This window comes from Aethalodelphis obliquidens, unplaced genomic scaffold (genome assembly GCF_003676395.1).
Source record: "Aethalodelphis obliquidens isolate GAN/ISIS:26980383/991018 unplaced genomic scaffold, ASM367639v1 scaffold51, whole genome shotgun sequence".
Taxonomy (NCBI): domain Eukaryota; kingdom Metazoa; phylum Chordata; class Mammalia; order Artiodactyla; family Delphinidae; genus Aethalodelphis; species Aethalodelphis obliquidens.
In genome coordinates this window covers 1,985,077-2,002,445 of record NW_020837995.1, presented here as the reverse complement: position 1 = coordinate 2,002,445, position 17,369 = coordinate 1,985,077, and the positions used below count along the sequence as shown (strand labels likewise).

The 17,369-nt window shown below is 46.3% G+C and overlaps 1 protein-coding gene across 2 annotated transcripts in view; it reads left to right on the top strand.

Annotated features, from left to right (window-relative positions):
- The first annotated feature begins 638 nt into the window (after window positions 1–638).
- Window positions 639–17,369, top strand: part of RYR3 (ryanodine receptor 3) — a 557,080-nt gene continuing 540,349 nt past the window's right edge. For both annotated transcript variants that reach the window (XM_027083790.1, XM_027083789.1), the window contains exon 1: window positions 639–767. In XM_027083790.1, the coding sequence (XP_026939591.1) occupies window positions 717–767 (51 nt within the window). In that variant the 5' untranslated portion in view covers window positions 639–716. The remainder of the gene's footprint in view (window positions 768–17,369) is intronic.

Sequence of the window (17,369 nt, the reverse complement as noted above, 5' to 3'; positions counted from 1 at the left end):
TTAAGGTGCAGAAAGGGCTATTCAGGGAGTTGCAAACTTTGTTATGAATGGACAGACACCCTCACGGCACCGTTTTCTCCCTGCTGCTCAGACGAGCACAGGCACACGCCTCTCAGCCTTCCGCGGCTGGGGCTCCGAAGGAGGCACTCGGGTCGGAGCAAAGCATTCGTGTCGCCCCGGGCCCCACCGCGCCACACACACACGAGGGGAAAGTGGGCAAAGCGAGGGGGTTGGCGCCCAATCTGGGCACGCTGGAGCTAAGCACCTGGCCTTTGTTTGCGAGTCGGAGCGGGGTAGGGGCACCCTCCCGTCGCCGCGGGGCGCGCGTCTCCGCGGAGCTGGCGGCGCGGCGCGGCGCGGTGCGGGGGAGGCCCCACGGCCCCCGCCCGAGTGCCTGCGCCGTCCCCCGCCCGCTCCGTGCGCCCGGCGCTGCGCTCTACGCGGTCCCCGCGGCCGCCGCACACTTGGCTGGGGCGAGAGGCGAGAGGGTAGGCGGGCTGCCTGGCTGGCGTTGGCGCTCTGCAGTGCAGTGTTAGCCCAGCTCCCTATATGGTCGGGGATTAGCTCGGCGCTGCTGAGGCTGAGCCAGGAGCCGGAGGAGGAGGAGGAGGAAGAGGAGGAGGAGAAAGAGCGCAGCAGCCGCGGGCGCACGCCGAGCGGCTGCCGGGCGAAGCAGAGGCGCCGGAGGCAGGGGCACCGCCGGCGCCTCGGGAACCATGGCCGAAGGGGCAGAAGGAGGCGAGGACGAGATCCAGTTCCTGCGGACTGTGAGTCTCCGCGGCGGGGGCGAGGCGGCGGGCAGGTGGGGAGGAGCGCGGAGCCGGGCGAGGAGGGGCTGCGCTGCGCCGCGGTGTCCGATGCGCGGTGCCCGAAGCCAGGAGCCCGGCGCGTTCTCCGCACCAGCGGGGCCGCGAGGGGGCTGCGCGGGAAGGGGCACCTTCTCCCGCCTGTCCCTTCTTCCCCTGACGCCACCCCCACCCCAGACCTCCACCTCCACCTCTACCGCTCTCCGGGCAACTTGCTACTTAATCCGAAACCTTTGATGCCCAAACTTCCAGCCAGGGTTTGCTCGCTGTTGTTCTGACCTGGAGGATCAGAAGTGGAGGCTCTCGCTCCAGAGTCGGCCCCGCTCTTTCACCCCAACACTCCACCCCAGCCCCCTGTCGCCTCCTCCACGCACTGGGGAACCGCCAGAAGGAACCAGCGGGGCAGGGGCGAGCATGGGGCACCGAGAAGTGGGCGCAGGCGCTGGGTCAGTCCTGGGATCGCTCGGAAGGGAAATCGCCCGCCACTGCCCCTCGCACGTTCAGCCCCAAGCCGGCAGCTGCTGCTGGAGCGTTGCTTGACTGTGCCGAGTATAAGAGCCGTGGCTTCTTGCTACCCGCTCTTCCGAGCCCCGCAGGACAGGGAAACCCCGGGCTCTGGCTCCGCGTCACTCAGGTCCCCTCCCTGGCACCGGAGGGCGCTGCTCCGCTCCAGATTTTAGGGGAAGTGGCGGGGTTGGGGGCTGGGGTGGAGTCTGTCGTAACCACATCCACCTTGCCCCTTAGGAGTTGATGTGAAGGTTTTCGGGTAGGGGTGGACGACAACCAGTAGGGGTGGGGACATTGGGGTGCGTCCCAGCTCTGATTTTCTCCAAGTGACCTTGAGCGAGTCGCATAATCCGCCCTTCCAAGCCTCAGTTTCCTCATGGGTAAAATGAAAAAAATACAACCAGCATTTCAGGGTGATAAGGATTAAATGAGATAGTGAATGTCATAATGTTTTGTAAACGGTAAATTGCTCTTTAAGTGTTAAATCATTTTATATGCGCTGCCTAGCCATCAGGGATTGGAATCCTTTCTCTCCTTCTCTTCAAGTCCACCTTCAAACCTGCTCTCTGAAGATCACAACTTAGCTCTTGTCCATCTTTTGCACCATTCCCTCTCCTTCATGGAGTGCTTCCTTACAATTCCCTTTAGTTTCTCTTCCAAACATGATTTCTCTTTTGGGAGTGGGACTTGGGTCTCGTTTGGGACCCAATACCCTTTGGTACTACCTTCTGATACTGCAGAATTATCCATCTCTTCATCCTGGCTCTGACCTGCAGACCCAGACCCCATCCTCATCTCTCACACTGCACACAAGACAACCACACATACCACTCCTTAAAGCCCTTTTGCTGTAAATCTGCCTGTTCCCACCAAAGCCCTGTGAGATCCTTAGGCTTTCCTTCCAACAGGTGTTCTTGGTATTGCGTGGACGGCAGCTCAGGTGCTTCCTGCCTTGTGCCTTCCTCAATCAGTCATTTCTTCTGCTTACTATTAATGATCTTCTAGGTATTGTTGATTGAAGAAGTTCCATTCTGACAGACAGGCTCAGTGTTGGGTAGATGACCCAGAGGGTCAAGGCGAAATCCTGGTGGTTTTCTGGAGATCCGATCCTATGTGTTTCCCTTGGCTTCTGTGGCCATCTTTCCTGACTTTTCCTCTCCATCAGGCAGTATCACTGTTTTTTTGGTACATCTGTAACCAAGGCTTACCGTAGAGCAGTGCTTCTTAAACTGTTTGTGTCATGGACATCCTGCCCCTAGATCAGAGCAGGTGGGCCCCTTTTAAAGCCCATTCATGGCCCCCTGTGTGGTTCAATGATCCAGGTTAAGAACCTCTGTTGCAGAGGTACTGCATGTCAGTTATGGCTTCTACTGAAACCTGCAAGTGACCATGGGGGCTAGTGACTCCAAATGTGACATTGATCCTTTTCCTTCTAGTAATCACCTTAAGCATTTTTAGGTGTGTTCCTCAGTAACCCTATGAAGCAGCTTAACGTCTTCATCTTTGGCTTATTGGGGAGAGAATAGGTGATGAAACTGAGGCACAGGAAATCAAGTGACTTGGCCATGGTTGCCCAGCGAGTTATTGATCACTGTCATTCCATAATGTTAAATTAAATTCCCACTAGAGTGTGACATTGAGCATTACTCCAGAGGTTATAGTCTTAGGAATATACTGAGGGCTTCCCTGGTGGCGCAGTGGTTGAGAGTCCGCCTGCCGATGCTGGGGACGCGGGTTCGTGCCCCGGTCCGGGAGGATCCCACATGCCGCGGAGCAGCTGGGCCCGCGAGCCATGGCCGCTGAGCCTGCGTGTCTGGAGCCTGTGCTCCGCAACGGGAGAGGCCTCAACGGTGAGAGGCCCGCATACCGAAAAAAATATATATATATACTGAGATGAGAACTGCCGCTTTCTGAACCCTGACACTCTCCCTCTGTATCCATGAATTAGACAAAATTATTTCTCCAAACCTAACTGATGTAAGTTTTTGATCTGCACAAGATTTTGGTTTTATCTTGCTGCTTTTAGAGGTGTCAGGAATCATAGGGCTGTGCTATCAGTGGAAAATTTTCACTTCTGACCAAGACTAGGTTTGAGAACGTAATATTTCAGTTTAAACTCCCCCACCTACCTTTACCTTAGAGTTTCTTTCTTTTCCCAGAACAGTATCTTTGAAAGCATTTTGGCCATATGTTAGTCATGTAATGCCTCTTCGCCTTTACATCGTCCTGGACCAGAAGGTGGTTGATTTTTGATGATGAAATAGAATTCTGTCTTTGCAACCGTGAACTTCAGAGAGTTGCTACTCCAAGAGCAGAGGCTTTCTAAGCTACTTAAAAAAAAATAGACCATAGACTGGTACTGTGTCAAGGACCCTTGTCAAATTGTTGATGGTTACCGTGTCCTGTTTATCATGATAGTGACAAAAATGAAAGCAGCTAGAACTATGGAGGACCTGAAATGGACCAGAATTACTGCAGTAATCCCTGTAGGCGTGTGTACTGGGGCTTCAGGCACTAGCTGGGTGGTAGTGTTCGTCTTGGTTGCCTCCTCTGATACATTTGAAGCCCACCCTCTCCTAAGTCGGGGGCAGGTCCTACACAAGGGGTTTGGAAATGTCAGCACATCATGTTAACTAAAAGCTCCTATACCCCAAACTTGAGAACGGCTGTGTAAAACTACTGATTCTCTTCTGGCCTTCCGAAATCATCTAAGTGATTCGTCATGGCAGTCATCTAAGTGAATGAGAGCGAGTCAGCCAGACGGATAGACCTAAGAATTTTCTCGAAGGCTACAATTTTCTCTCCCACTGCTGCTGGCAGTGGCATCATCCTCCCTTCCGATTGCTCTTGCTGACGTAGCCAGTGTCACTGTCACTGTCAGTGGCTCTGAAGCTGCTCAGAAGCAGATAAACCTGCCAGCCACCGATCTGAAAGCAAGAAGTTACGGCGGGAAGAGTGACAATTACCCTATCTCCAGACGGTTGGTGGAGTGGCTGGCACTGCATCATGCTTTGAGAGTGCCAGGAAGAAGATGGTGTCTCCCCCCGATTTTTTTCCCCTTGGACTACAGCATCCGTGAAAAAAGAGAGAAGTGAAAACCTCCAAGCCTCAGCTTGCTGTTTTAAAATGCCACAGCCTTCTCTTTGCCAACGCCCTCTCCACCACAAAGTTAACTGAGACAGAACTCAAAATGAGATGGCATTCGTTTCTATTAGTTTCCATTAAAGATAGGTCATAGCTGCCTCATTTAACCCTCCTCGTAGAAAGTTGTCCTCCTTCATCTAAATTTGCAGCTCTCAAGCGACGGGAGAAGGCACTTGGGCTGAGAACTGAGACTGTTCCCGTGGTCTTGGCTTCCACCCTACAGGGTGACTAGGACAAATCCCTGAATTTGAGCTGCGTGAGCTCACGTCGGTCCAGAGCACGTGCTCGTGCCAGGTTGGGATGACAGTGAACTTTCCTTTGGTGGTTTATAGATTCCTGCTTGCTTCTCCCCTCAGCTGAGTCCATTTACATAACAGGGGCTTGTTGCCAATGGCGTGCTTTTGGTAGCTTTTCCTCAGGGAGGCGGGGCGAGGAGGTGGACAGCAGTGACTTCTGCCTTCAAGCACATCGGCTCTCCGGGCGACGGTGCTTGGTGATGGAGGGAGTGCCAGAGTGCAGACCCAGTACCAGGTGTGTGTGGTTGGAGAGCAGGGCTGGGCTGTGCTGCCGAATCAGGTCTAATGGTTAAAATGGCAAAAACGCAGAATATTCCCACGCTCTGGGTCTCCCAATATGGCTTCGCACTTTCTCAGTCTCTTTTCCTTTGGCTTTGGAAAGCTGATCTTACTAAGGAGCTGTAGCAGGATAGCTGGACACCTGATATCCCCTCCTTTCCAGGGAAATGCCCTGGGTGGATGTAGAAGGAAGCCAGTTCCTTCTCACAGAAATTAACTTGCGTCAGAAGGTCACATCAGCACGGGGGTGGGGGTGGGGGTGGGGGTGGAGCTTCTCCCCGGAGGCGCTCATTGCCGTGACCAGGGTTGTCCTGGGGGATTGGGAGGTGCCGCGCTCCAGGGAATGAGGTGATGGTGACTGTGAACCTGGAAAGGTTTGGCATGCGTTGCAGCCCAGTGTAAGAGGAGTGGGACCAAGTACAGGTCTGCAGTTGAATAAGGTGTGTCTGACGTCTGAATATTTTTTCTGATGCGAATATGATTGTCAAGCAGGATGAGGACACTTCAGGTGAAATACGTTTTTTTTCACAATTCTTTATTTCTTTTCCAATACTGAATTAGGGGAAGACAAATATATTTCCTGGCTTCCTTAGGGTTGATCTGAGGGGAAAAATTGTTGGAAAAGAAAGGGTGGGAGGAATTTATCTGGAGAGCAAAATACCCTGGTAATTATGTTTGAAGGATTTGTATTGAAATAGATCTTATTATGAACATCTGTGTTCACTTGCCTCTGTTGCTTTTTTTGTGATCACCTGTTTTCACTACTTGCTGGGAAGGATTTTTTTATTTCATCATTTGACTCTTCCTTTACCTTACAACTTAAAGTGGGTTTAGTTTAGAAGTCACTGGCTTCATCATTTTCTAACTGACTTGCATCCTCCCGCCTGATTCTTCCCAATCTCTTGTGTAGACCCTGGAATGTCTTCAGAAACCAACACACCAGCTCATTTCCCACAACCCTGCATCCGTAGAAACTCTTCTTTATTAGCTCTGTCTTTAAGCTACCCTTAATACAAGATTTATCCAATAGCAGTGGAATGATAGAGTAAAAAAATTGAACTCGGAGGCAGGAATTCTTATTTCTAGCCCTAGCTCACTGTGACCTTGAATGAGTCCCTTAAGAAAATGGAGATCTTCCACACTGTATCGAGGTAGAACGTGCTTTAGTTGCTTCACAGAAGTGTCACGAGAGGCAACAATCATTCCAACAGTACGTCAAAGGGGAGAAGAGGGTGTGTTTCATCGGGTATTATCATTGTGTTTCTCCTGCACGAGGAAATCAACCCTGCCTGTGACTGGGTCTTGTCGAAAAGTGCGTTTCCCCTTCCTCTAAAATGCCCTCTGTCTCAGGGCCTCGCCTTCATCCCAGAGTCGTTAGACGGTCTCCAATGTTGGTCCAGCCCCAGCATATCTGGGAAATTACTTGACTACAGCAAACGCCAGCTTCCCTCAAGCTATTTGACTAGAAAACTTGATTGAGAAGACAAGTCAGTTGGTGCAAGAGCCTTCAAAAGGCCAGGTAGGTCCCCAGGATTCCAGCCACCAAACAGAACCTTCAGTTATTTTTCATCTTCTCAGATAATTACCAAAGCTATGATTTCCCACTGGACCGCCTTTTCTTATTGAATCCCTTATCTCTTCCCTTCAAAGCCACCCCTCCCGTTTCCTCCCTCCCATTTCTTTTATGAGCCCCACTGTCCTTTCCCCCAGAGCACTGGAACCAGCTTTCTTATAAAGCCCACCCTGCTTTTCCTCCCAGGGATATTGCTGCTTCAGTCACGTCTGTTTGGAGAGTCAGGGCCTTTGAAAAGTTCCTTTCTGGCCGCACCTGGATGAAGCAGATGCTTTGTGGTGGGATCCCAGCCAATGCTGAGGCTGCAGGGTACCACTTCTCCCCAGGGAGCCATGTCGGGTCCTCGGGCTTCAGGCTGGCATCCTCTCAGCCATCTTCCTGTTTGGAAGCCGGTGGGGTATTTTAGGGACAAAGACATTTCCAGCCACTGCAGCCTCCTTTGCTTCAGTGAGTTTTGCCATCATAGCACCTCTTCAACTCAGAGAGAGGGAATGAAAAGTGCTGGCACCTGGGTCCTGATCCCGCTACAGGGATGGGCCTTGTGAGGTGCCAAGATTGTTTTTTTCCCTCCTTGTGTCATTTCTGATTCCTGATTGTTAGAAAACAAAGTTCAGATCAGCTCTGAGACTGATGATGCAGTATTCAAAAATAAAAGAGCTGTGTCTCCTCTCCTCAAATGCACTTCTTCCCTTGTCTAGCTCAGAGCACATTGCTGACTCTACAGGAATGCTCTGGGCTATTGTCCTTTCAGGCCGGACACGGCCTTACCAGTAGGAGACACTGAGGCACGAGGCCCTGTTTTTCTTTTTGTTGGTTTTGTCTTTTTCTTTCACCTTCCACCTCCTTAGACAGTGAACCTCATTGATTACAGGTCTCCCAGCCCCCATTCAGGCTTGACTACTTGAAGAGGTCTTACTTTATTGGATCTGGTGCCCAAGAAGAAGGACAGCAGACATTATATCTTAAAATCAGATCACAGAGAGACTCAGAAAGTTTCCCAGGAGCCATCCCCTCCGGGGTGACAGCTGCTGGTGGCTGCTTACTTTTCAGAGTGCAAAAGAGGCAGGAGAGAGCTCTAGAGACAGAAGCTTACAGGCCATCAACAGTTTTCTACTGAGTTTAGTTTACGTGTGGTTTTATGCCATGGGAACCAACCCGTGTGATGCGCAAGGCAGCGCAACTTTCAGGAAAGTGTAAGAATGCAAATCTGAGTTGGCGTCAGTGTCAGTGTGACCCAGAAGGCTAACTTTTTCCTTGGTCTGCCTCTGGGATGAAGCACTGACTCAAGAAATTCCCTCTATCAAAGTACAGAAATGCAAGATTGTTAGCTCGGCAGGTGCCGTTAATGATTAGCATCATTAGCAGAACCAGTTTCTGAAGAAATAGCAATTGGATTGGTGACACCTGAGAGCACTTGGGAGCACTCCTGAGAGGAGCAAGCCTGGGTGAGCACTGCACTGGTTCTTGGGGAACCCTGAGTAGGTAGAAGAAGCACCAGGGCATGGAAGTCTGGGTTCTGGGGGTGGTGGCACAGAGACTCCATCTTTATCTACTTATGACCTTTGATCACAGGAGAGGAATCCCTGAGCTGCATGGGAGAAAGTGGCCAACCTCATTTCAGGCATTGGGAAGATCGCTGTTCGCAGCCAGGACTGGTGCTAATAAATACTTTGTTTTAGATAATTCAGAATCAGAGACAACAGTTAGAAAAAGAAAGCCTCAGATTGCTATAAGATGAGGTGACTCCACTTCAAACAGAGTACTAAGGCAGCGGCTTCCCGAAGAAGAAGAGTGTTCAAGTGACAAAACTCCATTGTCAGTTATCATATTTGGTGATGTGTTGCTCATTGTTATACCAAGCAAATGCTCCAGAGTCCCTGAAACCAGATCAGGGACGATTAGAACAATTCCTACAGCAATAAAGGAGAATGCCAAGGAGAGCTGCCTATCCTCCAACAGAGCAAATAGAAAAGGCTCTTACTGGAAGGTACCTGCTTCTCAAACACACCGGTGACAGGGCCTGGCATTTACTCTCTGATAATTTCACAGTTGAGTTCTCTAATGGGCCCGAGCAGAGAGAGCTAGTCAGTGGGACTACAGGAAGAAATGGAAAATTCTCCATCAATGGCACCTAAATGTTCCACAGTGTAAGAAGTATTGATTGGCACTGCTGTACTATATGCTGTGGACCAGATCCAGACTGTAAATAACACCGGGGCAGTAAGTGGGATTTAGTTGGCCACAACTTCACATTGAACCAAAAGCTGACTCCAAGCAGTCTCATCAAAACAGGGCGGGCAACCCAGGAAAAGTGTGAGCCCCTCAAGAGCCCCTTCATCTCTATCATCCAGGACACATAGATGTTGCTCTCAACTATAGCAGCGGTCCACCTCCAAGTCGGCCTCTCTTCTGTCCAGGCTGCCTAGAAAAGAGAAGTCCAAGAATAAACCATAGTGGGGTCTTGAGCAAATCTCATTTCTTTGCAAGAGGGATTTTAAGATGAAAAACAGAACAGAACGTACCAGTCAAATGGGTGAACTCAGAGCAAAAGCATTCGCTTTATTTGGCGGCATTTCCATCACCAGATACCTGCAGGACTGTCTGCCCTTCCCTAGGTTTTAGTTCATCCATTTCTGAAGACATGGCAATAATGTATATCTCCGGGATGCCTTGAAAATAGGAGTGAAGAGATTCTGAGTCTCCTCCGGGAGAATTAGATATGTGTATATGGAAGGAGTAGCTTGGAATAAAAGAATGTTTTGTTGCCCCATTGCCTGAAAAGTTTCCTATCCGCAGATTATAAACTCCAGGAACACAGAGGTCTTAAATTCAGTCTACTCCAAATCCCTAGGTAACAGCAGATTAGAGGGCTCACGTTTAAACACTTTTGGGGCCAGGCAGGTAACTAAATGTGTGAATCAGGCTTTATTTGCAAAGAGAGATGGGCCCGATCTACACATTCAAATAAAAAAAATTCTTAAACGTGTCCAGCCAAGCAAAACACATCCGCAGCAGGATCCTGAGCTGTCTGCCAGTTTGCAGCCGTGGATGAACCCTCAGATTCTGAGTGAATGCGCTCCCTGGAATGCATGAATATTTTTATGAGTAGGATGGCGCTCACAATACACATCAAGGTCCTTGGATGAAAATGTCAACATAAAAGACAGTGTATCATCTGTTTCAGTGTATAAGAGAGAGATTGGCAGGCAGACAGATTAGTAGGGTTAATAAATGATAGACTGGATCATCAAAATGAACGCAGATTGTGTCAGCCTTTAAACACCCTTTAAAATTGTCATATAGATATAGATATCATGAAATATAAAGTAAGCAGGGTATCCATGCAACCTTTATTGGCCAGCCTGGACCTTGGCAAGTGACTGGGAATTACATAGATGAATAAGACATCATAATGTTCCATGCCTCCAACAGCTGGAGGTCACGAGGGAGCTCAGTCTGGTTTTGAGGTAGCAAGGATATCACTTCAGATGCATTTATAACAATTCATTTCACTTTTCCATACCTCTGTGGTACGAAAATTTTCTTACTAACATCTATGACCTTGGGGACGTTTCTTAACTTCTGCGCTATTTTCTCATGGGTTAAATGAGAGTAGTAATAGTGTGTTTCTCCAAGCGTTGTTGTGAGGATTAAATGAGTTAATCCACGTAAGGTGCTTGGAAGAGTGCCCAAAATATAGTTAAGTCCTCGGTAAATATTAGCTATTAATATCGTCTCAACAACCAGTGTAAAACAGCGACATTAGTCACACTAGCTACTCCAAATGTCATTGCCCATCCATTTTAAAGTTGGAAAGTACAAAGGGACAATGCCCTGGGATTATTCCATGGTCTGGATTGCTGACGTTCTGCTTCAGTATAATATGACCAGGCCTTGTGAATGGAAATGAGCCTCGGATGGACACGGCCCCAAGTGCACAGACTGAAAGGTCAGTTCTCAGAGTGTCTACTCTGCACAACCTCTTGATGCAAATGTTGATTGACTCTTCCTGTGGCAAGTTTTGATTACCTGTATCAGCATCAGCGGGTAGGCAGCGTGGCTTGCAGAATCCTAAACACAAGCAACACATTGTCCTTGGTTTCGGGAGATTTCTTTTCAACCGATGTCTTAAGTATGGAAATTTGCCTTTCAGGGAATTCGCTGTATTTTTAGCAATTCAAGGTCATCCCACTGTAAAGATCTGGCTGTGCACCTTACCTGATCCCTTCTCATGTCTGTGGATGCAAAGCTTGAACCTAAAGTAAAGCTTGATTTTTGTTATGTACTTTCGTGCCCTCTCCTCTGAAGGGTCCTGCTGCAGGCAGTGGCCCAAGCTTCTGATTTTTACCCCCCTCCCACTCTACCAAACATCATTTCCATTATTTCTCCTCTGCTTTCCATGGAATTAAATTTGGATAATGTTGGTGATTTAATCTTTAGCAAGAATTTTCCCTTCCCTGGATGAGGATAGATATTTACCTAGTTAAAATTCTCTCGTCCTTGAGGAGTGTAATGGGAGTCTAGGTGTGTAGGCTGGCTGGTGGTTCCTTGTTTTTGATGAGGTTGTAGCCCCTAGCTGGCTCTTTATTTTCATTCATAAAGCTGGTCCCAACAACCGAAACAATTGGGCCAAGTAGATGGGAAGTTATATTTTAAAAAATTAAAGTGAGATTTCCCCCAGCTAATAGAGAATGGACGGGGGGCTTTTGATTTCTTTAAAGAAAGGAGGAGATTTTTTTTTAGTACTGAATCTGGATGTTTCACTAGCCATAAATTTCACTTTTTTAGTGTTGAATAGAAAACTAAACTCTATGGATGAGCTATTTCATTGAATCTAGCCTCAGTTTCCTTCCTAATCTATAGAATGGTGACTGTCATAATTAATTCACAGGAAGGGGTCAGGATGAAATGACCACACCCTGAGTGTCACCAGAGCCAGGCCCTATTTTGTTACTATTGGCTGCCTCCTTCCCCCCAACATCTGATAATGTCTGCTGCTTGAGGATGTCCTCAGAAAGCATACTTTATAAAATATAAAATGCTATAAAGATGTCACACATGCACATTAGAACCTGGGCAACAGTGAAGTCTGATTACATATGTCTGGAGCTCACTATTCTAATCAAATACATTTTAGATCAAAATTATTCTGACATATTTATTTTTGTACATAAATATTATTGTAGTGACTCATAATTAGGCATAATTGTGCATGATCACATAAATGACTATAATTAGTATAAATTTTGCCTAGCCAGACCAATTTTTTAAAATTGTATGTCTTAGTTCTCTCCTATTACGAGCCTTAAAGTTGATGGTTTCTCTGGTACCCCCGCCATTTTCAGATCACCATTATCATCCCTGTCATCAGCGTCAACACCGTGTCACTTGTAGTCTTTGATAAGAGAGTGTTTAAGAGCTCAAAGGTAAAACAGACCTGAGTGTGAATTCTCCATTGATCATCTGCAGGCTGTAAGACCCTGACTGTCTCCTCATCTCTAAAATGGGAATATTGATAACTTTTCATGTAGCTTTTGAGATCATTAAAGGTGGTAATGTTTGTAGAGCTGTAATGAGCACAGTATCTCATACTCTGCATATTTTCTCCTCTGTGCTACAATATATGATGTGATATAATACATATTCTTATGGTAGGTCCTCCTCCCCGGTGGATGGGGATTCCCTTTGCCAGGTCCCCAGCACCCATGCTCAGCCTGTGCTTCTACGAGCCACCTGGGATCCTGAAGCAGCTGCTCTGCAATGATTCGGGAACTGTTTAGAGGGTAGACAATGTACTTTAAAACTGTTTATTTACTACGATTTCTAACTCAGTTAATTGGAAAAAAAAATCTAAATAGCTCTCCCACCTGCTCCCTAGAAGCCTTTGCCAGATGAAATCCTGTGGGTGTGCACGTGTTCCTGCTTGGGTTTCTGCATGTAGGAAGGTGGCAGTCCCAAATCGTGCTTTTTACGGACAACAGGAACCTGGGCCTGACTTCCAGCTGCCTTATAGGTGATGACAAATACATTTACTGATTCTTGGGCTTTGCTCTGGTCTCTGGCTGTGCTAAGTGCATGTCACTCATGTTCATGTCCTGGTGAACCTTCCAGAATACATGTAAGAAGGCAAATAACTCACAGAGCCCAAAGAGGCTCTGCATCTAGGTTAAACGCCCCAAATCAAATGAAAATTAAAAGTAGGTTTACTGGGGTTTTAGAGTACAAGAGATTTAAGGTTAACCTCTGTCTCACCCATAGGTTAGGTTACAATATGCTGTTGGGGAAGATATGCTCCTTTGCCCCAGACTTCTCTCTCACCATATGACAAGGTGCATGGAATTCCTGACATTCGAGATACTCCTTTAGGTTAAGGTATTATCTCCATGGTAAATGGAGTGGTCTGGGAGTGGATTTCGATGTTGCTGTGCCTCCTCTTGGATTATCAGATTACCTAGAAATAAAACCTTGATCTGGGGCTTCCCTGGTGGCGCAGTGGTTGAGAGTCCGCCTGCCGATGCAGGGGACACGGGTTCGTGCCCCGGTCCGGGAAGATCCCACATGCCGCGGAGCGGCTGGGCCCGTGAGCCATGGCCGCTGAGCCTGTGCGTCCGGAGTCTGTGCTCCGCAATGGGAGAGGCCACAACAGTGAGAGGCCCGCGTACTGCAAAAAAAAAAAAAAAAAAAAAACCCTTGATCTGGCATTATGGCATATGGGGTTGAAAGAAAAGGAATGGTCACCAGAGCACTGGCAGGTTCAATTCCGCAGTTGGTTACACTGGATCTCCTAGGGAAATAGGGGAAAGAGAGGGTATGTTAACAAAAGGAAAAAAATATGGCACCTAAAGGGTAAGGATAAGGAGGAAAGAGGCCAAGCATCAGTAACTTCATAATTTTCACCCCAATATTATTGTGTAGATGTTTTCAATTAAGAAAACACTAAACACTCCGTGTTTTCAATTAAGAGTGACTTGTACGTTAACTGTCTCTTTCGTACTGCTGATTTTTCTTCACTTTTCACACTTATCACCATCTAACATACCACATATTTTATTTTCTTATTCTGTTTGTGTCTCTCCTGCCACTCAAGGATCAGAATTTTGTCCTTTTGTTTTCTTTGTTATATTCTCAGTACTAAGGATGGTGCCTGGCACATAGTAGGTCTCTGAAAATAGTTGTTGAAGGAATGAATACATTCTCACATGCTGATCTTCCAGCCCACGTCCCTACCTCATTGTGTCCTCACTGCCTGAGTTCCCCTCTCTGTGCCCTTATAGTTGGTGACACTGATGTAAATGTGTTACAGTGAAGATTAAAAACCCCAAGCATATCATAGAATCTTCCAATCCAGGCTTGGGAATATGGGGACTAATGTCTCAGTTTCTGACCTCCATGACTTACGTGAAGTCAGCTTGTAAAAAATGAGAAATGAGGATGGCTCTGACTTCACATATATGTTTACCTGACTCTCAGGACTAAACACACACGGGACATTTCTAGGTCCTTATGGAAATAGAAAATGGGTATGGGACAATTCCATATGTATGGAACATATGTCTGCTGTATATATCATTGATACCAATTTGATGACTATTGATATTTTTATACTTTTTATGTTTCTCGGTATTTACAAACTGATGCTTATTTGAGTAACTGAAGGCTATTTTGATGTCAGTCTACCTTGGAAAAGATTTCTGTGTGCTCTAAAAGTCTCTAATCTATACCAGATAGAAACCAGTAACCACTCTGTGTAGCCCCTTTATTATTGAGCGCCAGCAACAGCATGTACCACCATCCTCCACTGGCACGTGAACATGCAGATGTGGAGTAAAACTCAGCCACCATTCATATTTACAGATGAAAGGAAGCCATTCTATTAATAGCTCAAATTATTGATAATTCAAGATTGATTTTTGTTTGGCTTTGAAATGGACTTTAATACTTTCATGTTGCTCAGCTTGTTTCTACTTACATACTATCTCTGTTTCCTCCAAGCTCTAGCCCTCCTTTAGAGCCTAGAGGAACCTGGGCCTGACTTCCAGCTGCTTCTGGACCTTCTTCTGAGATTTCCTCCTGTAGGGTCCTGAATAAGACTATGGTGAGGCTTCTCTTTCTTATGTGAGTCTACTGAGGTATTTTTTTTTCCCCCCAGTGTCTACTGAGCTAAATCAGAGCTTTATTAGAGCTTTATTATTTATTAGCTTTATTAGAAAGCTAATAGCTTTCTGAAAGTATCCTAAGACATTTATAGCTAGGTAATGACCCTTGGCAATCATCTGTTAATTTTTCTGTTAGGAAACTGAGATACTATGTTATCCGTCTATCCATCCATCCATCCAACAAATATCTGTTGAGTACATACTATGTGAAAGACATGTGCTAGGAACTGAAGAAGATTTAAAGGGGAGCAAAATACATAATCCTATTCTCAAGCATCTGAAAGTTTAGTGGGAGAGCTTAGACATCTAAAGAACTAACAGTAGATTAGGACAAAGATAGAAGTTACACAGCCTAGAAGGAATCCTTAATTTTGACCAGGGAGTCAGGGACAATTTGAAAAGAGAGGGAGTATTTGAACTGGGTGGGTTCTATAAGGTGTTGGTAGATGGAAAATGGGGTTAAAAGTACATTTCAGACAGAAGGGTCACCATCAAGTAAAACCCAGAGGTGTGAAAATATGTGACACATTCAGGGAACTATGAAGACTAGAGTATAGTGGGTACACGGAAGACTCTTGGGAGATGAAAACTATTCTGCAGGCAAATCAGGGTGAACTGGACTTAATTCTTTAGGTAATGGAGAACCAGCTAACATGAATATAATTGATCCTAAAGATTTCAAAATATATGCTCATGTTAATTCACTACTGTGTGGGTTTGGTAAAGTAGAATAGATAGATATAGATTCTGTCAGGGTACTCTTTTATACTGGTTTCTTCAGTTCACGACTGTATATCTGATGCTTTGAGAATCCAGTTGGCCCTTAAAGGACAGATACAGAAGATCACTTGAACAACGGCATCTGTATAGACGGGACTTAGAGGTCTGAGGCTATTACCAGAGAGAACCTCCACTGACAGGGACCTGGCCTTGCCCCTGGAATGGAAATGAAAGAAGAGTCTCATGCTGCACCTCAACTTTTCTTCATGGAGTGAGAACTACTGCGTAGCTATAGGAGATGATTCACCTTGGCTTGGGCAAGGGGTTTAAAGTAACAGAAAAGGAAGTAGGCACTCCAAGAACATCTGGAAAATAGAAACTGATTAGCACTGAAGGGCTGTAGCTCTATTACAGGCCTTCTTGAGGGAGGACTCTGGGTGTTAAAAGTTCAGTATCAGCAGTGTCCCTCATACCTCAAACTGTTAAACTTAGGCTCCTGTACTCCTGCCAAGGGCCATTTCTAGGCTATGGGGCACCTGAGCCCTAAAGTCACAGCAGTAGTGGAATGCAGCCCTTTCTTGAATAGACTATAGGCTTTACTACCCTGGCTCTTTTTGCCTTTGGTGACCTACCATACGGTTACATATAATAGTGAGAAAAAAAATAGGAGATCAAAATTCAAATCAGCACATTCAGATGGTTTGTTTAAAATTTTGCTAAAAGTTTAGTGAGGAATATGACTGGAAAGTACTTGCTAATTATTGTTGTCTGAACTAAATAATCTGGTGCTTGATCATATTGTGCAAACTTGGTTTCATGGGACCTAAATTTCCTTTTCTCCACAAGATTGAATATCTCCCTGGGGGCAAGGTCGTCTTTTATTAGCTAGTTTGATTTCTTACAGCTCTTTCAGTGCCCATATGTGTGTGTACAGTGGCTCAGTGATTTCTCGAACGATTTTTTTATTCAGTGTTTCTGCAAGACCTCATTGCTTAGAGCAAATGGCATGTTTTAATCTAGTTACTTATAAAAAGGGACTCTGCCTTCAGAAATTACAGGTTCCATTCTGAATTAGACAATGTGAACTTCTAATAGGACTGACTCTTTTCCCATAAAGTTTAAAAGGGTATGTGTATGTGTGTGTGTGTGTTTGTATGTGTGTGGTGTGACTGTGATTAAGGCATTTTTGTAGTTGTTTCTGATGTATCCCCAGTGGCAAACAGAGCAGAGCCTATAGCATGTGCTGAGTAAACACTTATAGAACAACTTAATAAAACAAAATGGAGAAAACAGGAGGAAACTTAAGTTTATTTGAAATCTGATACCTAAACTCAATCCAGGAAATGGAGGTAAGAGTTGGGAGTTAGGAAGACAACCATTGGTAAATCAAGATGGCGGTACAGATGGGCCAAAAGGAAGCGATCCTGGATCTAAACACAAAGACCTGGAGGGTCCTTCAGGGCAACCTTCTTACACAGGCTTGAGGCATTCTGGGCCTAAGTCAGGCTGGTCAGTTTTTACTTGTGCTACATTCTGTGGCAGCACCATTCTGACCAATTAATAGCAAGAGTAACTCATCTCGAGGTGGTGGTTCTTCAGTTTTGGGTAACATTCTCTTCATCCGCAAATTATTGGGGGTACACCATTTTATGGGTTCCCTTGTCTTCCATTCACCAACGAAACCTACTTGTACTCCTTCCTCATGCCCCCTATTTACTCCCAGAACTTATACTAAATAAAGCTAAAAGAAGAGTGTCATGGTTTTTGCTTTCTTTGTCCTGGTATCCCCCTTTCTGAAAGAGTCTCATGGGAACAGTTGCCAGCATGTCAATTTTTGCTCCCCAGCTTTCCTCCCACCGACTGACTGAACCTTCCTACACACATACTT